Source organism: Conger conger, chromosome 19 (genome assembly GCF_963514075.1).
Source record: "Conger conger chromosome 19, fConCon1.1, whole genome shotgun sequence".
Taxonomy (NCBI): Eukaryota; Metazoa; Chordata; class Actinopteri; order Anguilliformes; family Congridae; genus Conger; species Conger conger.
In genome coordinates, this window is record NC_083778.1 from 15,895,229 (window position 1) to 15,917,728 (window position 22,500).

Below are 22,500 nucleotides of genomic sequence, written 5' to 3' on the forward strand. Positions count from 1 at the left end.
TAACCCTTTTAGTCTATGGCACTCAAGCATAACAACCGTAAAAACCAATGGCACTTTTCAACCAATCAAAATGACTCCTATACTATAGTTTTGAGCCCTTTTAAAACCTGACCCTATGTTCTCAACTTTCTCAGCCAAAGCAAAAACCCCTTCCGATTTGGGTGGAGCCACCACCTTGGGATTGAAAGGTTATTATAAGCAGTTATCTCACTCACTCACACAGATACACAAACACACACACACACACACACGCACACACACGCACGCACGCACGCAGGCACAAATGCATGCACACATACACAAATACATGAATTGCTTACACATACACATACCCAGGCCCTCTCATGTACATGCAGTGGCGTTATAGTCGTTGATGAACGAGATTTAAGATTATGGTGAATAAACACATAATCAGAGGAAGAGTCTCCTCCTAAAATGGCCCAGACGCTCCCTGAATTATCCATCTTAATGAAACTGCCAAGCTCTAGGGACGTCCTCACCCAATTTATAGTGGCCGTTAATGTTCCGTATTTTAACCGGGGAACGCAGCGTTAGAAATGAAATTAGTGCTTTCTCTTCACGCACAGTCAGTCTTATGCTTCAGCCTCATTTACCAAACACACTCGCCTTTTCATGAGCGAACAAAACAAATACTCTTTCAGATTTCTCAGAAGTGAGTGAATAAAATGTCAATATTGTTTCATATTAGCACAAATGACTGAACAAAACAGCAGTATTCTTCCATATTTTCACAGAGAGCAAAGTAAGCACAGAAACACTTCCCACATTTTCACAACTGTTTGAATAAGACACAAACATTCTTCCACATTTTCACACTGTAAAGATGAAGGCCTCTTCACTATAATTAAAAAACTTTTAAAATGTTATGTACTTTGGAAAGATCTGACCTAAAACATTTCTTCAGTCTACCTTAAACTGCTGAAGTTGCCTAATTGTAATCACCAGCTTCGTTGCACACCTGCTGGAGACAATTAATTACGGTTGAGGTCTCCATGCAAAACATGAAAGTCCCTTCAGATTTTCAAACAAATACTTCAAAAAAATAATTAAATCCTAATCTCAGATGGCTCTAAATTATTCTGTGTGGGCAAAATAGTGGCCATCTTTCACACACACACAATTAAGTTAATGAAACAGTCAAGCATCACAGACAGCAATAAAAAAAGAAAAACATCACATTCAGGTCATTGCCCTTTGTATGGTGGGGAAACTCCACCAAAGGCCTGTGTTTTAATCTGATACGTAACGCTTATTATTACTGGATAATACGGACACGGTCAACCCATTTGGTGATGGGAGAAATATCAACATTGATATTTAATTCCATTGTGAGCAGTTTCCATAATCGATGGATCATGAGGCACTTCCCTCTCACTTCCTTCCTGGGAAAACAAAGAGCTGGAAACAGCCGTGCTGTGCTCCTAAAGCGTATCAATCACACCCTCCGCCTCCCAGCGGTCTCCACTACACATTCAGACACGACTCCCAGGAAACTGAAAGAGCTGTGATTGTGTCTATGATTATCTGTGTGCCTGCGATTGTCTGTGATTGACTGTGTGTCTGTGATTGTCTGGGTGTCCGTGATTGATTGACTGTGCGTCTGTGACTGTGTGTCTCCCATAGCGGCCTGTAGCGTAGTGGTTAAGCTACATGACTCGATCCCCGGTGTAGCCACAATAAGATCCGCACAGCAGTTTGGCCCTTGAGCAAGGCCCTTAACCCCGCATTGCTCCAGGGGAGGATTGTCTCCTGCTTAGTCGAATCAACTGCACGTCACTCTGGATAAGAGCGTCTGCCAAATGCCAATAATGTAATGTAACGTGATGATGATTGACTCGATCCTGACCGCTCCACATTCTCATATAGATGTTGTGCAGAGGCAGGCCAGAGGAGCACAGACAGTAGATGTTTTGCAGAGGCCACAGGAGCACAGACAGGTACACAGCGCTCCCACACCGGGGCCCTGCATTATTTAACACCGCTGATGTCAGCGTGGACATCCAAGCCCGCAGTGGAAAATGTGACCTGGTATCAGAGGGCGGAGGCTACGGGGCGAACCCTCACTCTCCATTCGGTCCTCAGGGGACGGGTAACCGGAGCCCCCCGGGACCCAGGGGCCCAGCACTCGGGAGGGCTAACGGCCAAATCACTGGGGATCTGGGGCGCACCACTGAGCCAGTCACTGGATTAATGAATACAAACCACATCCACCGCACGTCTGGGGCAAAGGCAGTTATTTTCCGAAGCCCCTTTGAAAAGTAAAGGTGGTTCCCACCCGCACTGGGAATTCGGCAGCGTGAAAGCTCGCCGGGATTCATTGAAATCGGAATTCCGCAATTCCGGCTTTTTCCACCCTGACGGGACCCAGAGAAGGGAAGGTCGAAAAGACAGAAACCGATGCTTCCACGTGAAGCGCTCAGATCGCCCGCATTAACACAGAATGGCTCAGGACTGCGCACACGTCTACCCACAATCCCTTGGGAGGGGGGATTTTTAAATGCGGGATGTTATTTTCCCTGTCACTGAACTAAACGGATCCAGTTTGCCCTGAACACCATTTTCCTCTTTCAGGCAGTTACTGTCACTGAAGCTCCATTAACTGCCCCTAACCCCCATTAGCAAAGCACCCCCCAAACCCCATCATCTGTCCGCTAAACTGTCTCTGTAAAAATTTACATTGCAGCCGAAAGGCATTTCCATATAACAGAGATAAATGTGTGGTCTTTGTGGGCTGAAACCTGCTGGTTTTGGACAAAATTAAACCAGGGCCTACAAACAGCCCGTTACATACAATCCTGCACAGAAGCCATCGTGAGCCAATAGCCTGCGTTGCGTTCCCCGAAAACCGCCCAATCACCCCGCAGCCCGTCTGCACCCACCATGTTGATGGCATCCTGGTCGAAGGGGTTCCACTCCACGTTCTCCGGGAAGTGGGCCAGCACCTTGGACTTGAAGGTCCTCTTGAGGGGGCTCTGCTCAAAGTTCTCCCCTGGAAGAGAAGAGGGGGAGAGGGGGGGAGTAGGTGTTGAGTGAGCAGCCTGTCTCACTCCGAGGCGGGGGAGGAGGTGGGCATGGGGAACAGCAGGGGGGAGGACTGTCCCACAGCCAGGAAGGGAGGAGGGGGAGGAGGGGAGGGGAGGTGGGGGGGGGAGGACACCCGCAGGAGGGTAATGAGCTCACAGCAGCAAGAGGGTGAGAGCGGTCAACTGGAAAAAGAACATTCTGGACTGCAATACGGGACTATGAAATACCAATGGATGGTAGGTGTGCATATGTACACTCACCGAGCACTTTATTAGGTATTTATTAGACTAGTTTTTTCGACTTATTGGTCTTCTGCTGCTGTAGCCTATCCACTTGCCACGTGTGTTCAGAGATGCTCTTCTGCATACCACTGTTGCAATGTGTGGTTATTTGCGTTACTGTCACCTTCCTGTCAGCTACAACCAGTTCAGGTCTACCTAATAAAGTGGTCACTGAGTGCAGGTAGGTGGGTCCTGTATATATGTATGTGAACAAGCACACAATATACATATATACAGGACCCAGCTACCTGCACTCAGTGACCACTTTATTAGGTAGACCTGAGCTGTAGCATAGTGGTTAAGGTGAATGACTGGGACGTCCAAGGTCGGTGGTTCTAATCCCGGTGTAGCCACAATCAACACAGCTGTCGGACCCTTGAGCAAGGCCCTTAACCCTGCATTGCTCCAGGGGAGGACTGTCTGAACCTGGCGTTTGCCGAGCTCTGGCCTTGAGCTGAGACAAACACAGCCTGACACGTCCTCCAGAGCTGTGTCTGCCGCACCACAAGGCCAGACAGCCAACAGAGAGAAGAGGGGAAATGAAAGAGTGCCATTCCAATAAATGAGCCCAGAGAGAGAGAAAGAGAAAGAGAAAGAGAAAGGGAAAGAGAGAGCGAGACCGAGACCGAGAGCGAGAGAGAGAGAGAGCGTAGTGGGGTTTATATCCAACTGTTTTTATGCAAATTTTGAATTGAATAGAATTCGAAAAAAACCACTGAAATATCACAAAAAAGTTTTCACACAGTTAGCCGAAGCGGAAAAGTTGGAACATTGATAAAGAGAAGATGCAATAAAAGGTTGTTTTTTTTTTTTTTTTTCAATAAATGATGACGCTTGCTTCCACTCCAGAAAGCCCCAAAAAAAGGGCGACTGGTACTCTGTTGTTTGTGTCATCTTGTTGAACCCTCATCATAACAGGGGCTGATGGAAACCGGCTTGCATTTTCTTTTGCCAACTTTTCGGGAAACTCGCTTGGCATGTGCCAAAAACATTTGGACGGAAACATATCGAGAGAGAGAGAGAGAGAGAGAGGGGAGGAAAGAGAGACAGAAAGAGAGGAGGAAAGAAAGAGAGAGAGGAGGAGAGGAGAGAGAGAGGTGGAAAGAAAGAGAGAGAGGAGGAGAGGAGAGAGAGAGGTGGAAAGAAAGAGAGAGAGGAGGAGAGGAGAGAGAGAGGTGGAAAGAAAGAGAGAGAGAGAGAGAGAGAGAGAGAGAGAGAGAGAGAGAAAGGCATCACTGTGGATCATCACTTGAAGAGGCCCCCCTGAGCTCCACAAGTGCCGAGAGAGACACAGACCCGTCTCTCCCCAGCCAACACCTGCTCCTCTGCCACACAGCACACAGGGGCAGCAGGGCGCACACAGAAAGGATTACTGAGGGGGGGAGATGGGGGGGTAAGGGGGGGTCCACACAAAGAGTCCCTGTGCACAGGACCCAGCTGCTGACGGGAGTGAGGGATTGTGGGTGCAGTCACATGACCCCCCCCGTGACACTGGAGGCACTTGGAGAGGCTGACACTGCAGCTGCTGATGCAGCAGGGTGATGTCACTCCCCGCGTTCATGAGGGACAGTTATGGGCATCGGAACACACCCCCACCACCACCACCCCCCCGAGAACCACTTGGGCAGCTGATGATGATTTCACGTTCACCGATGTATCATGTTTGGTCATTATGAGCTCATTCATGAGGGTAAATGATTTGTGAAATTCATGCGACAAAGAAATCTGATTTTGATTTTGATTCAGAAGATAGCACGACAGTCACTCCTTTTGAACTGCGACCGTTTCCCCAACGGAGGGACTCAGTGGTTAGAAAACTGCCTCCAAGTCCCTCCCCGCCATATTAATTTATGAATCCATAACTCTGTCACCGTCTGCACGAGACCCGTTGTGCTCGGGGGGGGGGGGGAGGGGTTGAGATTGATGCACAGAGCAGGTCATAAAGTGCCGGAGAGTACATTCACGACAAGGTCAATAACAGCAGTAACTTCTCCCGTTAAGGGGAGAATCGCAGGGTAACAGCACACCACAAACCTATAACCAGCACTAATGAGGACGCTATATTAGCTAAAGGGGCCGGCTGAAGTTGGGATGAACTTTTGCATCGAATGCTGAGCGTGAGTTATCAGGAAGAAGCTCTCCCAGAATCGTCGGATTAATGGCTCCAGGTAGGAGGCCGGCCTTTTGCATCGGCCTAACCGGACTCCCATTCCACCTCTGCGTGAAGCTGAGAGGAACTGGTATATAATATACAACACAAATATTATTATGATTATTATCATGATTAGGGCTGAAGCATTTAGGCAGAGGCATGTTGTCAGCTTGATGATGACCAGCCAGGGCAGTTGTTTCCAAATAAACGAGGACTAATATCACCGGGTCGGGGCTGGCTGAAGCTGTAAATCACCAAACGGACTCTGGGGCCGTAACACACACCCCAGTAGGCAGCGAAGCCGCGTTCACCTCCTCAGCTTCTCAATCCAGTCAAGCCTCACACCGCAAACAGCAGACGTGAGGCAGGGCTCAGTGGCGCTGGGGCTTTTCACAGTCTGCGGAATTCTGCCGTGTAGCAGTTTCATTTTAAATCAAGGTTTTGTTTTGCGTTTTTTTTTTTTTTTTTTATATGAGGTCATCCGCCTCCTCGCGTTCCTCTACTGTTGTGCAGACATCACTCGACCCATTTCTAGAACAATCCACCTGTACGGTTCGTTTTTGCACGTCCCCCCACTTGTCTTTCGGACGAAACGAAAGTGCTCAGGCTCAGTGCTTGTCGCTGGGTCGGGCCACACAGACAGCGGTTTTGCCAGGGTAACGTTCATGAAGGCTCGAGGGACGGAGGAGGCACACAGTCAGAGGAGGCATCGTAGGTTAGGAGATAACCGAAAAGCCTTTCCCTCAGTCGGCCAATAGAATACGCAGGCTGCGCAGGGACCAGTGGTGGACAGTTCAGGCCTCGGAAATGAAAAGTCCGGCCATTTTCCCCCCCAATTCCAGGCACACGCGCATCCGGGGTGCCGGGCAATAAAAAGTAACTTAGAATATCAAGAACAAAGAATACTTGCACATTAGTTATTAGCTCCCAGTCGTGATTTATTTTTATGCTGAGCAAGACGATTTTTCCAGCCATGAACTCCAGCCAGCTGATTCCACTAATTAGTTCTCCCTCCTGGCTGAGGGATTGCGCTTATTAGCAAATCCAGGTGTTTGGAACAGACTACTGAAGAGGAATTTCCCCCTCAGATCTCCCACCAGTGTTACTGACTGCTCATTACAGACGCCATACACCACCACACCTGAAGGGGGCAGTGTGTCGGGCAGGCTCCTCCCGCACCTCCCTACTCTTTCCTCAACAGACTGAGAAAGGTTCCAGAAGACACGCTGTCTTTGACATAATTGTTTAGGAGAGGAAGGATGACTAATGCAGAGGTTTTCTTGCCGTCTCAGTGGATATGAGCCTCTGCAAGCGATATTAAAGTTGGAGAGCAAAATGCCCCCAGCCTACAGTCTGATGAGCTGAGAGATGCAAAGGGAGGCCAGTGTGTGTGTATGTGTGTACTTGTGCATATAAAAGTGCTTTGTGCGTGTGCGTGTGCGTGTGTGTGTATATATGTGTACTTCTGCATATAAAAGTGGTTTGTGTGTGTGTGTGTGTGTGTGTGTGTGTGTGTGTGTACATTCTGTTGAAGCTTTGACGTCTGGGAGCGTCATTATAAAAACATGAGGTTCTGAGGTATTTCCTTTGTTCAAGTATTCAGTGAAGGTGAACCCGACATTTCCACCGTTTCTCTTGGCACTGAAGGAGCTGCTACGAGGGAGAGTGTGTCACGATGGAGCCGCCTCTCTTCTGGAAAAACCACGGCCGGGTCGCTGCGGGCAGCGCCTCTCCAGCCGGACGAAGGCGCGCTTCGACCCAAGTTCGACCTCTGCTGCCATAAGCGTTGGGGATGAAGAATATATCCAGGCTTTATGTTGTCTTTTGTGCATGTATAAGGTTTTTCGGGCCAACACAACCCGGTCTTCCTAATGGCCACGTTGTTACTCAGCCATCTCCTTCACTCGAATCTACAGTAGTCTTCTATTATCGCTGAAAGACGGAAAGGCCGCCCTCCCGCCTGTGAGGACCGCAGATGATATGATGAAACTGAACCGACGTGACTCCAGCATGACTCAGGCGTGGTGTCGTGACCCCGCTCCCGCGCGGGGGCGGCCGGCACGTGGCAGGTCCTGACGGACAGGCGCGGACAGGCGCCTGAGGCCAGGACTTAAGCCTCTTTGTTATGACTGACTCATCTCCCTACGGCGAGCACACGTGAGGTAATCCGCAGAGCCACAAAAGCAGGAAGGACAAACTAATGACAGAAACAAAGGCACGGCCAGGAGGAATTATGGGGGGGGGGGGTGGATGGTGAGGGTGGATGGTGGTGGTTTTGGTTTAAAAATATCTGAAGCTGGAATAACAAGATCCTGACCCACATTTGGGCATGGGACCCCGGGGGTAAAGAGCAGGGCCGAGAGCGGAGGAGAGGAAAGAGGAGGGTGCAGGAGGAGGAGAGGCTCAGGCGGCTGGGGAGATTTCGTTTTTTTTTGGGGGGGGGGGGGGGCAGTTACCTTCATTTGCAGTCTCTGGGCTCCTGCCCTGACGGTCAGCCTCAAGCCATTGGTACAAAGCTACAGTCACACAAGCACAAAACACAAAACAAGCAGATGTCAAACCAAACAGAAAACACACAGACAGAAGCAAAAAAAAAACAAAACAAAAAAAAAACAAAGCATGGGCAAACATGGAGGAACATATCGAGGGTTTGGTGCATAAGGGGCGTAAGTAACATTTTGGGGCAGAAATTGTGCTAAATATCAAAAGAAAGCTCTTGATGAGATCTATTCTAGTGGCAAAAGATAGGACGTGCCATCCTTAACTACACTGAAATAAAGGGTAAGAAACCTAAAGACTCATCTGAAAAACATTCAAACGTTTGTTTTGGCTCTCCTGTAAAATGGCGGTTACCCCCCTTTTAGGCACCAAACCCTCGATATTATAAATAAACATGTTAAATAAGTGCGACACAGAATGGAACACATTTATGATGGAACGCTTAAATGTTTGTTAGCGATAAGCTGGCAGCAGCTTTCAGAGACGAGACACACACACAGTATGTTATTCAGACAGTACCAGCACGTAGGCGCAAAAGCTGAAGCCGACCAAACACACATTCACTAAGTCAGTGGTTCTTTTACACACTGCTGAGGGAGACCTGGGTTTGGTTGGGTGTTGTGACAGCCAGTCTCTCGCTGAATTAATTAAGGTTACGTTTTTTTCCATCATTCTTTCCTTAAAAGTCTTAACACAATGCAGGTTCGGCAGGCTTGTTATCACTTGCGTTGTCTTTGAATTCTTCATTATCAGCTGAATGGTTTGTTTCAGTGAGCAGGTATCCACACTTTAATTAATTAAGAGTTGACAGTCATCTCAGTCTTTAATTTTATCCGTTTTTTTAACCTCTCTTTATGTTATTGTTTCCAATATAGCACAATGTGAATATGAGACTTTTATGGTTAATGATATGCATATTATGGCTTAACAGGGAAAATAATCCTTCGGAAAAAAAGGAAGATATTCTATTTAAAAAATCACCTTGTTAAAATCACTACCGCACTTAGTGTCAGTTATCAGTGCAGGTACCTCCGTTGTCTTGGGAATGAGAGATCAATTTTCTCCACAGTGGTGCCACAGAAACTCACAGACCACCCAAGAATGATCGCTCCGAGCCTCACCAAAGCCATGACAGCTCGACACTTATCCAATAATGCATCAGGAAGGGGGTCGGACCCAAATAACGCTCGCAGCTACATGTCTGAGGCGATGTACTCGCCCAAATTCAATAATACTTAACTAATATGATCCACTTCCTATTCACTGAACAACGCTTCACTGAGAACAAAACACTGAAGGCATGTTTTGAGGCACTAAACACAAGCAATTGCTTTACAAACAACACAGCACAGCAGAAAATATAAAATCGATGGGCATTTCGAAAAGAAAACAAAAACAGAATCTCTCTCGCTGTGACTCATGCAGATAGAAACTCAAGAGTTGCACCAATTCCAGAGGGGAAGATTTTGGGGCCTTCTCCTGTTCTCTCCTCCTCTATTTCTTCCTCCCTCCCTCCTTCGTTCCTTGACAGTTCACCCCGTTTCTCTCTTCCCGCTGTGAACAATCCTCTTCTCCTTCACCTTCTCCATGGCCATCCCAGCATCCCTCCACCCCCCCCCCCTACCCCCCTTCAGAACCCTGTCAGCCTCTCTGTGCCGAGTGCTCTCGCTGGTTGGGTCGGGGGAGCGGATCGCCATGGCAGCGGTGCCCGGGGGGGGGGGGGGGGGGCAGACCCAGTGTCACCAAGACGACTGACACTCGAGTTGATTAGTCAGCTTCAGAGAAGAGGGAAATCATGGGGAAAACACACAAGTCTCCTATGAGCCGCGTCTTTAGGCGCAGAAGAGAAACCGTGTCACACGTCCGATCTTGACAACAGGCCGACTTCATTAGCGTCTCTAATTACCGTGTCTCGACTGCCCGTGATAATGACTCGTCAGCAACAAAACATGTTTAAAGCATAATTACATGCAACACCAACGCATGCTACAAATTGCACTGCGGGGCAGAAACCGGGGTTGCACTGCCAGCACTAACAGCTTTCGGGGTCAAAGGCAGACATAGTCAGCACCTGTCATGGAATGTAAGGCCATTGTCAGCCAGCGTCACAGTGTCAAGGTGTCATGCAGTATAACCTGAACTGCACTAAAGGAAGCGCTTGCTTTAGATGCCTGTCCAGAGCTGCTGTGCTGTGTTAGCGCCGCTGTCTCTGTTAGCACTACTGTCTCTGTTAGCCCCACTGTCTCTATTAGCCCCACTGTCTCTGTCAGCCCCACTGTTTCTGTTAGCGCTGCTATCTCTGTTAGCACTGCTATCTCTGTTAGCACTGTCTCTGCTAGCACTGTCTCTGCTAGCACTGTCTCCGTTAGCGTCGCTGTCTCTGTTAGCCCCACTGTCTCCATAAGCCCCACTGTCTCCGTTAGCCCCGTTGTCTCTGCTAGCACTACTGTCTCTGTTAGCACTACTGTCTCTGCTAGCACTGTCTCCGTTAGCGTCGTTGTCTCCGTTAGCGTCGTTGTCTCCGTTAGCGTCGTTGTCTCCGTTAGCGTCGTTGTCTCCGTTAGCGTCGCTGTCTCCGTTAGCGTCGTTGTCTCCGTTAGCGTCGCTGTCTCCGTTAGCGCTGTCTCCGTTAGCGCTGTCTCCGTTAGCGCTGTCTCCGTTAGCGCTGTCTCCGTTAGCGCTGTCTCTGCTTTATTGGATTGGAAGTGTGCAGACTGCCCATGAGAAAAGCTGAACAAAGGCTTTAGAAAACAACTCACTGTTCCCCACAAAAGAGGCTTCCAGCAAAGACTCAATTAAGCAGCGATAAGGGCTCTGAGGGAGAGGAGAACAGGCTTATCAACACATGCCAAAAAAGTGTCTTAACAAGTGTTAATAATGTCTTATAATGAGACTAACAATCGTTTTTTTTTTTGCCTCTGTCGAAAATATTAGCTTGTTTAAAGTTACCATTTACTTGACAAGTGAAATTTTCTTACAACGTTGGCGAATCTTGAAACGACTCAAAATGGTCTCATAATAGTGAGAGAGCTAGTGTAAGAGAGCTGAACTGGGATTCGGTTCGGTCGATTCGGTCCAGCCTTTATCTGACCCTCATCCATTTGGCCGAACCTATTCTTGATCCAAACTCCTGCTGGGGGACATTTTTATGAATGTGTTCTTGAGCACGTCACAACCAGGAGAGCTGCTGTATGCAGGGATGCCCATCTGAAGGCTGCCTCATATTTAAATCGCTTCCCTTGTAGGCAAATTTACCAACAGCCATTGGGCCTTCTAGCTCACACCCCACCGTGACTCAATCTATCGATGCAATTGGTTCAGCAGCAATCGCAGAGATGCGTGTGTTTGTGAGGAGCCATGGGAATTTTTTTTAAATCTGCAACCTTCGGCAGTGTTGGAAAAAGGCCACAGTCGATGACGCACTGCTCAGAATACATAATTACGCCGTAGGATTCAGGCCAGGAATATTCTGGAAAGAGATATCCCACTGTACATCCACACTCTGCCCGTTATCAGGCCCCCTCCACAGCACAGTGAATTCTGCCTCCCATGGTCCCGCCCTCCCCCATGATCCCACAGGCCGCACGTCTGCCGTCGTCCTGAGCTGCTGACTGGCTAAGGCTGACCTGGACTGAGCTGGGAGATCAGAGGAGCGTGAGCCAGAGCGAGATCAAGGGAGTGTGTGTACGTGTGTGTGTGTGTGAGAGAGAGAGAGAGAGAGAGAGAGAGAGAGAGAGAGAGAGAGAGAGAAGGATAATGATAGAGAGGAAGAGAGAGAGAGAGAGAGAGAAGGATAATGATAGAGAGGAAGAGAGAGAGAGAGAGAGAGAGAGAGAGAGAGAGAGAATGGTGGGAGAGGCAGTGCCCAGGCACAGCTCTGTGTGCCTGTAGAACAGTAATGCAGAGAAAAGAGGCAATTACACTAATGCTAAGGGAGCCCATAGAGATTCTGCATCCTGAGAACCTGCACACACACACACACACACACACACACACACACACACACACATACAACTAACCAAACACACACACACATCCACAAACACACACACACACACACACACACACACACAACCAACCAAACACGCACACACACAAACACACACATCCACAAACAAACACACACAACCAACCAAACACACACACACGTACACACACAAGTGCACACAAACACAAATAAACAAAATTAATCTGGTTAATGGGGGGCAGGGGGCGGTCTACTACTGCAGAACGCAGAAGCTCCTGCCAGCCCCTGAGTCATGTCCCCAATGCGTTACGCACTCACAGGACCGGAGAAAAACAGCAGGGACAGCGCCAGACACGCCAGGATGACAAATAACAGGAGTGCGCAGCCCTTTGGCTGACAATAACGACCCAAGTGAAGAGGCTGAATCCACTGGGACCACGACAACGGCCTTCAAAAGTGTGCCTGCTCACCTTATAGAAGGGGATACAATTTCAGAGCTTGAGAGCCATTGCTTCCGGAAGGTTCCCGCTGCCACTCACTCAGACCTGGGTCAAATGAGTCGTAATTCTTTTGGGATTCAAATACTTTTCTCTGATTTACTGGGCTTGCCCGGTGTATTGGATGCTATGAAACGCTTTCAAAACGTGCAACGTTCGGCTCGCTTCTCTGTGTCGGCTCAATTGTACCAGGCAAGCTCAATCGAGCGCGGAAAGGTATTCGAATCCGAAATAATGACGTATTTGACCCGGTTCAAATAGCACTTGTCTTGGATTCAAATAACTTTTCTGTGCTCTGCTGATCTTGCTTGGTGCGGTTGCGCCTGCCAGTAGGAGCAGATGGGAGTACTCGTTCGGGATCACTTCACTTGTTCCAATACACCGGGCGAGCTCAGTCAAATGCAGAGGAAAGGCGTTTGAATCCAAAACCAACACGATTTGAAGGCAGGTCTGGCGGGGCCTATCTCCCATCAGCCCCGTGACCGTGCGCGGGAGGCCGGGTGTCCGTTGGAGACCGCGCTCTTATCTCCCAGCATGCAGCAGCGCCTCCCTGTCAGTCACACCTACGCCCACGGCGACAGATGTGTGCGCCTTTCCGGAGATATCGCAGGAGATCTAACGCCCGGGCAGACCACAGCCAGCGGAGCGGGGCTGTGTGATATCACTCAGAGTCCTGCTCTTACAGTGACTGCTAACCCGCACTGGTGGGGACCACTTCCGACTGCGAGACGCCGATTGTTCGCTGACAACCCTGAGAACAATGCCTGCAATCACAGCGGGCCCACAGACATGGGTGAAGTACACAAACGCTTCGGATTCAAAACGCGTTTCTGTGCTCGACTGATCTTGCCTGGGGCAACTGAGCCAATCGAGAAGACCAGAAGGTGGGGTTCCAATACCCCAAGCTCAGTAAAGTGTAGAAAATAATTTGAATTGAGAACGCTACGCAACGATACGCAGTCTGTGTTAGCGCTATGCAGTGTGTGTAAGCGCTATGCAGTGTGTTAGCGCTACGAAGTGTCAGTGCTACGCGGTGTGTTAGCATTACGCAGTGCGTTAGCGATATGCAGTGTGTTACGGTTACACAGTGCGTTAGCGATATGCAGTGTGTTACGGTTACGCAGTGAGTAAGCGTTACGCAGTGAATAAGCGTTACTCAGTGTGTTAACGTTACTCAGTGTGTTAACGTTACTCAGTGTGTTAGCGTTCCGCAGTGTGTTAACGTTACTCAGTGTGTTAACGTTACTCAGTGTGTTAGCGTTACTCAGCCTGTTAGCGTTCCGCAGTGTGTTAACGTTACTCAGTGTGTTAGCGTTCCGCAGTGTGTTAGCGTTCCGCAGTGTGTTAGCGCTACGCCGCGCAGCAGCGCTGGCAGAAACACAGCTCATTCAGCACAGAGCTACAGCCAGGCCCGACAGATTAATCACCTCACAGCCAAAACGCAATTACTCCCCGACATCACCGACCTCCGCCCGTGCTGCTTAATTAATAACACGCTTTACGTATGAAACACTTCCACATCACTTCTCGCGCCACTGACTGAGTTCATTTTAATTAAGGGGAGGACTGTCAGAACGCCATTTTAACTCTCTTTAACCGATCGCTCACGTCGCTGTTAGCGGTCTGGGCTACTGTACCGTGCCACGGCTGATGGGCGCAGCAGGGCAGCGATGTTGCAATCAGTTGTTTCGCATTTTTACGTTTTCCACTTCAATATATTTTTAATGTACGTTCAGGTTTTTACGCAATGACGGCTTTCTCTTTTTTTCTTTTTTACTTCGGACTGTCTTTACTATTATTCTGAAATTAATCATAAAGATACATTTTTAATGCTTGATGGAGAAAAGGATCATCGATTGTTTGTGTATTGCCTTGGCAACACTGGATAATTCTCGTGCTAATAATGCTCATGTGAGCCTTTGCCCTCTGCCCTCACACTTAAAATCATCCCTCAATGCAAGGACACGCCGTCCCTCTCCTCTGTTTGACTCTGGACCCTGTTCCCGCCGCAAAAACGCATCGCAACGGCGGGGGGGAGACAGAGGGAGGGAAGAGAAAGACCAAGAGGAGGAAAGAAGACAGAAATAGAATGAGAAAGGGAGAGAGAGAGAGAGAGAGAGAGAGATAGATACAAAGGCAGGAGATATTCAATGTCCAAACCAAACTGAAACTGCATAATCTCTGCACACAGCAGAAAGAGACTGACTCACTGAAAAAGTGTTATATCCTCACTGCAGATAAGAGACTCCTAACGGTGCAGACGTTCAATCTGCAATCTGCAGACTCAAAGCTACGTTTACAACAAGCTCTGTAAATCATCTCTGACACCAAGTAATAAAGGGACTTTATTGAACTTCAAATATATATATATATATATATATATCCCCTATTTTGTTCTCAATTTCCCCGACTTTTCACAGACGAAAAGTAAGAGAGCGAGACAGAGAAACGGACTCTCTCTCTCTCTCCTTCTGTCTGTCTCCATCCCTCCTTCCCTCCAAACAGAAACCAGAAAAGGTCCTGGCCCCAACCGTTCGGGGATGCTTTCCATGTCGAAAGGTTACATCAGCACATCATCTCCACTGCGTCGGGCCAGACGCAGGTCCGCATCCTTCTCCCATGTGCGCGTGTGTTCACCGTGTCAGTGCACACACACACACACACACACACGCCGTCCTGAGCGGAACGCACTCCGCACACAACTCTTCGGCTTGCGAAAGTGTCGGTGAAGCGGGTGCATTCCTCTCTGACTGTACATGTGGTTTCAAAGCTGAAAAGCCGCAGCAGACTAACCGGCGTCCGCCGTATGAGTCACTCGGCGCTTCCTGCTTACAGTAGCGTTGACCACGGAACGGTTAAAAAAAAGAAATAGAGCAGAGTGGCTGAACGGCTCAGCGTCAGCTACCCAATGAGAAGCAGGGACCTTCAGCGGGAGGGTCAAACCTTCCCGCATCAGGTCTGAGCACGCTGATCAAGGCCGGGTGAGATAACCTGCCAGTCATTCATCACCTTACAGATACCGGACTCATCCTCGCACGCAGACTCCAGGGCCGGTTGGCCGTCTCTGTCAGGCTCAGTGACTGGTACATATGTATTTATACGGCCGTTTTGGGAGAACTTCTCTCATATTTATGCATGTACATTACACATAAGTGTGAAGGACAGTGCAGTCTAGTTGTATTTTATATTGACTGAAAAACAGAAGTAAACATCGTCTCTGCTCTGAGCTGCAACACGCTGCTGTAATATCCAGCTATAACAGTGACATTGTTATGAGTTTGGTTGGGGCGACATGGCTCAGGCAGTAAGAGCAGTCGTCTGGCAGTCGGAGGGTTGCCGGTTTGATCCCCCGCCCGGGCTGTGTCGAAGTGTCCCTGAGCAAGACACCTAACCCCCAAATGCTCCAGACGAGCTGGTCGGCGCCTTGCATGGCAGCCAATCGCCGTTGGTGTGTGAGTGTGTGTATGAATGGGTGAATGAGACGCATTAATTGTACAGCGCTTTGGATAAAGGCGCTATATAAATGCCCATTTACATTTCCATTTCCATTTACATTCAATATCAATCAGAAAAAACGCAGTATTAAGACGAAGTGCCAGCTGTTTTCGAACTGATCGTTTCGTTGTGAATCTCCAGCGTTGGCATCCCTTCAAGCCGTGGCTGATAATCGTGATCCGATTTCTCAGCATCGGGGGGGGAGGGACACTCATATTTCACACCTGCTGAATTTCACACCTGAGATCACAGACCTGAGGAAAGGTTGAGCTGTGAAAAGGCTTTGACACCTACACTCAAATGCATAGCGTGTCACAAAGCTTTTCAGTATTTGCTTTACTTATTTTTATGCATTTGTTCATTATGATGCTCCTAGCATTGCTGCCAATGTTTCAACCTAGCATAGTTTACGCAACATGAATATTACATGTTTTAATAGATTTAATTAAAAAATCTCTATACTTTTACTGTGAAATCAATGCCCAATTTGATACATATACCAACATATGTTAATGCTTTAAGCTAGCACACATTAATTCACATGAATATTAGATGTTCACAAAATAAAAATAAAATAAAAATCCATCTAATTAAATACCTTGTTGATACATATAATAACATTTGACCCTTGGGCATGATGTTCTTAATATGTATTTTTCATCATATCTGTCGTACTTTTCTGAAACTCATGTCGCCGAATAATTGCCGGTTTAAACATTTTCTTTTCAACATTTAATTTAATCAAAAAAGCTAATCTGAGGACAAGGGTTTGAAATGAGCCTTGGCTATAAACAAGCAACCGAACAAATACGCCGATTGTTGTTTTTTTTTATCTCTTAACAATGTTAAGTCGCACTGCCCCTCAACACATAAACAAATAAATAAACGTCCGCGGAGCTGTAAATGAATTCACATCTCGCTGCGTCTGGCGGGTGGCAGAAACAGATGCTCCAAACGGGTTTGATCCTGTGCGCCAGGGCCATAAATTCACACCTAATTAAATTTCAAGGGGAAATGCAGCGTTAACAAAGGACAAAGCCTGGCGGTGACGAGAACCTCCGCAGTCTGGGTTTCCTGTGAGTGGGACGGTGAAACGAGAGCGCCGATCTCTCTCTGAGACGCGGCGGTTTCGCTCTTAATCACCCCTGCTGAGTCTCGAAAACCGTAATTATGGATGGACCGCAAGCAACACCTACACGCTTCCCCGGCTGCCGTGCGGATGTGACAAGAGAGGTGAAACGCACACCACGCCGAAAAAAGCGCCTCATCAGCGCCCCGGTGGGGGGGGGGGGGAGAGAACAGGAACCGTCAGGGTCAAAGAGTAAAGGTTGCCATCTGCGGGGCTGCACTGCGGAGTCCAACGGGACATCAGCAAAGCCAATGAGCACGGAGGCATTATGACCACAGCCGGTTCAAGCCGTCCGCAGAGCAGGTTTTCTGGAACGCTCTTTCAGAATTAGTCAGTGGTGATTGTGACGTCAGCATTTAGAATGATCGCTCGAGGAACATTCCGATCACGTATCTGTGACCTCGCACCTTAAAGGGGGCAATAACAGTCGGGTCTCAGGTGCAGGTGGTGTTTGTGTGAGAACGGGCGTACCGGGACCAGAAACTGCCCCTGTCGAAACCACCCCCCTGGTAAAAGGGGAAGGGGCGAGGGGGAGGGGGGTGTGCAGGTGTGCCCACTGAAGCGATGCAGGGACGTCCCCCGCCCACAGCTGGACTGTCCTCCCTGCCTTTGCCACCATGGTTCACGTGTCACCCAAAAAAACAACAATGTTTTGAAACCACTGGTAGCTGGCAGACCAGTTCAGACCAGCCCCGTACTCAACATGGTTTGACGAGCTCAAGCCATGTTTTGAAGCAGCTGGTAGTTGGTAATTTCAAGACGGTCATAGCCGGAGTTTACACCAGAGTTGATCCGTCACCGCTGTCCGGAACCTTCCACACGTCCTGTCGCCGGGGGGAAGGTCTCCTGGTTGCTATGGGCCAGAGCCCCCGGAGACCGGAGCCTCCTCGGCGAGATCACAGCATGGACTCCTCACCCTCCTCACACTCAGCCCTCCAGCAAAGAACTTTACCTAGACCGCTTCTGTAAATATCCAGCTGTCAGAATGATACAATATAAGCTGTGCTTGCCACCCTAGATAAGGGCATATCACATTTTTTTTTTTTTTTTTTGAAAAATGTCAGTCAGTGAGTGAGTTTGCCTCCTGTCAAGCTGCGCAAACAGCCTCCTTTCAGAACCCAAGGACGCCACTGTTTGCCCTTGACGCGGAACAAAAAAAAACACACATTATAGAAATCTCCGGTCGCTTCAATTCCGCTGCCGAGGCCAAGCGCGGCACTGATCGCAATTCACGGGAGGATTACTGGGACACAATCAGCCGGGCGGCGGCCCACAATGCACTGCGGCGAGCAGCCTTTGGTTCTTTCGCAGGACGGCGTTTAGGGCCGCTTGCGAACGTCCGCTGATAGTGACAAAGTGATCAGCGACACACTCCAAGTCAGCCATGAACCTGGGGGGGGGGGGGGGGGGAAAGAGGCCACTTGTGATGTCATAATTGGGGGACGTTTTGAGGCGGGATGGCTGGAATATGTAGTTCCGGGAGGCTGGGAATGGAAGCACAGAGAGTCTTAGATGAATTCATCGTGCCTACGGGAGGCGGCAGGAGACATATGTGGAGGGTCGTGCACAAACAAGCTTGAACAGATGTCCGGCTTGAAGCGGGAGTGACCCGTCGTACCTGGATGACACGCTCCAGACGCTGCAGTGTGCACACACCATCTGGGCTGTCCTCAAGCTGTGAACTGTGAATCCTCAGGTCGAGCGCGCAACCTGACCTCTCTCTTATGGTCAGCAACTTACAGAGACTTACAGTGATTGGAGCGAATACTGATCTCTAGCTCCTGTCGGGAAAACAAACGTGCACTGATCCCTGTCTAAGAGATGGCGGCCATCTTTAGGAGATGTTCTTGTCTTGTAATGGGACTTAAAATGATTTTGTATTCCTCTTAAGTAGAAAATATTAGTGAGTTTTAAGTTACTGTTCACTCGACAAGTGAAACTTTCTAACCCCGTCTTGAAATGAGTGATACCGTCTCACCTCATTGACAATATTTTTTCGACTTAACAATAAGACTGAGTTGAAATATAAGAGTGAATAGACAAGCTTATCTCTTGGTTTTCGCTGTGTGCTTGCCATGGAGAGACCACAATGACCATGGCTAATCCATGCTAACAGGGCTGGAGCGCATTAGCGTAGTGGCACGGCCGACCTTTGACCTCACTGGGATAAAGAACCCTGAAAGAGCTCCGCAGAGCTTCCAGCAAACAGGCTTCCTCCAAAAACGCATGCGCAATGTTCCCTAAACGTCGGGGGGAACGTCCTGCCGATGTTCTCACACTACCCCCACAGGCATGATGAGAACGATCCTATTGTAGCCCATGAGGGGGAAAAAGAAACATCACTTCATCACCCATTCCAACTCATATTTTTCTCAATTTGAGCTTGCGGCAGGTTATTAAACTGCGTTGTGTTTGTCATAAGTCCTTATATAAGACCACTCAAGGTAAGGATAGCTCGAGCCACTATAATGGAGACATTTTGAGGAAGGCATTGAGGAATCGCATTAGCAGCTTGTGTCAGTGCCTTGCAGCTGAAATGGGGGGGTTCACGGTCCCTCTGAAATACTGGGGGATGGGGTACCGGGGAGAAAGGGGCATTGTGCCTAATTAAGAGTCTGTGGATTGTTCCCACGAGATATAAGATTTCTCATCCCGTCCTCAAAAGGAGAATCATCATCATCTCCTCACAGCATCCGAGGATCCAGCTGATTAGGCAGCCAGTGTGCAGAAAAAGTGTATAAAGACACACACACACACACACATATATACAAATATGCACACACACATACAGACACACAATCACGGATGCACATGCAAGCGCACCTACACACACACATACAGACACACATGCACGCACATGCAAGCACACTTACACACAGACACACACACACAGACACACACATACAGACACACACGCAAGCACACTTACACAGACACACACAGACACACACAGGCGGTAATAACACAAGCCAGCAGTAGGCATAATGAGCTCTCTGCATGAGACAGCCAGACAGACAGCCCTGCATTATTCATCAGGCCAAAGTTCAGTCACCAGGCACCCCATGTTGAGGAGCCAATTTGGGGGAGGGGGGGAGGGTGGGGGTGTAGCTACCCCAGAGCACAAAGGGTACAGCGCAAAACACCTTTCATCATCACCATCATAATTGCGCAACACATTCAAAGCAGGCCAAGGGGCCAAAGTACAGACACGCAGGAAACGGACGTCTCCCTCCAGACTGCACTGTGCTCAACGGTGATTACAATACAGAAATGTATAATTCAAAAGGCATCATCATGTACTAGCCCTTAGAACAGTTGTTTTTCCCGTGTTCAGTGTTCTAGAACCCCGTTTCTGTCAGTCACCAGAAGTGATTGTTACATCAGCACTACTCACGTTCAGTTAGCAACATTCTAAATTGCATATTTATGATTGAAACATCATGCGATTTAGAAATGTGTAGCAGCCTCCCCCCCCTATGGTACAGCCACATGGTCCACCACCAGTAGTAACCCCTTGGCTATGGGGCACATTCCATTACGTATTGCCCCCGGCACCTGCTCTCACTGGGCACGGATCCCAGGCCTCAGCACAGAGCACATGAGTGGGGGGGGGGGGGCATTGCTCATTGCACAATACCCATCTGTCTCCTGGCAACCGCGGCAACGTCAGGACTTACGTCCCGTAATCGCTCGATTATCACAAATTACGTTTACATGTGAGCCTTCAGACGAGGCCAGGCAGGGACGCAACGCAGGGCAAAAAAAAAAAAAAAAACTTTGACATTCTGGTCTAATTCTAAGACATAATTCTACTGCTGATGTAACTGTCGCTACGGGTAACTGAAAGCAGCAAAGTCCTAGAACACTGGTTCAGAATTTTATAATGAAGGGCCATGGCAGCTTTAGTGGACAGCTTTAGCGTCTTATAGCATCTTGAAAAGTGCTCTCTGAATAAAATGTATTACTATTATTATTATTATTACTATTCATATTATTATCAGTGCAGTTACATAGCGGAAGGCCCTGGTTCTGGTTCTGCCTCAGCGGGTCTGTGAGTTTGAGTGATAGCAGCACTTTACAGAGTCTTAGCCGGCGGCATAAAGAACAGGCTCGCGAGGGCCGTATTTCACACGAGCGAAACCAAACGTCCGCGGCACAGACGGCACACAGCCCTGTCAGTGTCAGCGCTGTTTATTTCCCACAATGCCCGGCGGCGGCAGCGCCCGCCCGCTCTGGCCGGGATCCGACGCTCCGGCCCGTGGAATATAAATAGTCCCGGCTCCGGTCCAACATTCCCGAATGGACAGCCTCCGCGAGGCGGCGGCGCTCCGGTGGGATTTTTCGGAGAGCGTTTATCGGCCGGAATAAAAGACGGCATTGTACCAGCGCTCTGACAGCAGGGCACACGCTGCTTCAGCTGGAGTCTGGCTCTGTCTCTGCCCTGCCCATCTCCCGCCTGCTCCCTCAGCCAATGGCCATGTCTACGGGCGCTTTTCATCCCAGCTGCATGTTGACATTGACATTATTGGCATTTGGCAGACGCTCTTATCCAGAGCGATGTACAGTTGATTCGACTAAGCAGGAGACAATCCTCCCCTGGAGCAATGCAAGGTTAAGGGCCTTGCTCAAGGGCCCAATGGCTGCACGGATCTTATTGTGGCTACACCGGGATTAGAACCACTGACCGTGCGTGTCCCAGTCATTTACCTTAACCACTATGCTACAGGCCGCCTGCATGTGACTTAGCATCTGTAGCAGGCTTACATCATGAACCCTGGCCCTCGAATCTAAATCCAGCCCTAGGATGACGACTGCAACTGATCACTTCCCACAACTCAACGCAAAGCAAGATGGGCTTAAAACTTCACTTCCAACCGCGGTGGAGACCGCTGATTTCTGGGATGTGTTTCATACAGACAGCGAGACGCCCAGATGACATCTGTAGATCTTCAGCAGTTAGGCTGGGGTTACCTGGGCCAGGGGATCATCCCCTGCTGCCAGACAGGCCCAGCTGACAGGCCTCGACCATCGGAAGGGGAGACGCTCCCGCCACACAAAGCATATGAAGAGATTCAGAGATGAAAATAAGTCTGTTAATGAGGAGAGAGAGAGAGAGAGAGAGAGAGAGAGAGAGAGAGAGAGAGAGAGAGAGAGAGAGAGAGAGAGAGAGAGAGAGATGTGTGGTGACTTTGCAAAGCGATGGCTTGCCTGTGTCGTGGTTAGGCTTGGCTTGCGCTGATGTAAGCTAGAGGCTTGCCTGCTTGGACTGCGTGTCAGCTTGTGTGTGTGTGTGTGTGTGTGTGTGTGTGTGTGTGTGTGTGTGTGTTTGGGTCCGATCCGCATGAAGATACACGTTACACGTATGCATCTGTGTCCCATACAGGAGTGAGTCCAGTATCATGAGGTATACGTGTGTGTGTGTGTGTGTGTGTGTG

General features: G+C 49.0%; 1 protein-coding gene across 2 annotated transcripts in view; it reads right to left on the reverse strand.

Moving 5' to 3' along the window:
* Window positions 1-2,781: 2,781 nt before the first annotated feature.
* LOC133118950 (DENN domain-containing protein 5B-like) overlaps window positions 2,782-22,500 on the reverse strand; it is a 31,034-nt gene continuing 11,315 nt past the window's right edge. Inside the window, exons 2-3 of one of the 2 annotated variants that reach the window (XM_061229264.1) lie at window positions 7,935-7,994; window positions 2,782-3,010 (exon numbers count right to left, since the gene is read on the reverse strand). In XM_061229264.1, the coding sequence (XP_061085248.1) occupies window positions 2,805-3,010; window positions 7,935-7,994 (266 nt within the window). In that variant the 3' untranslated portion in view covers window positions 2,782-2,804. The remainder of the gene's footprint in view (window positions 3,011-7,934; window positions 7,995-22,500) is intronic. The other variant, XM_061229265.1, reaches the window with a different exon arrangement.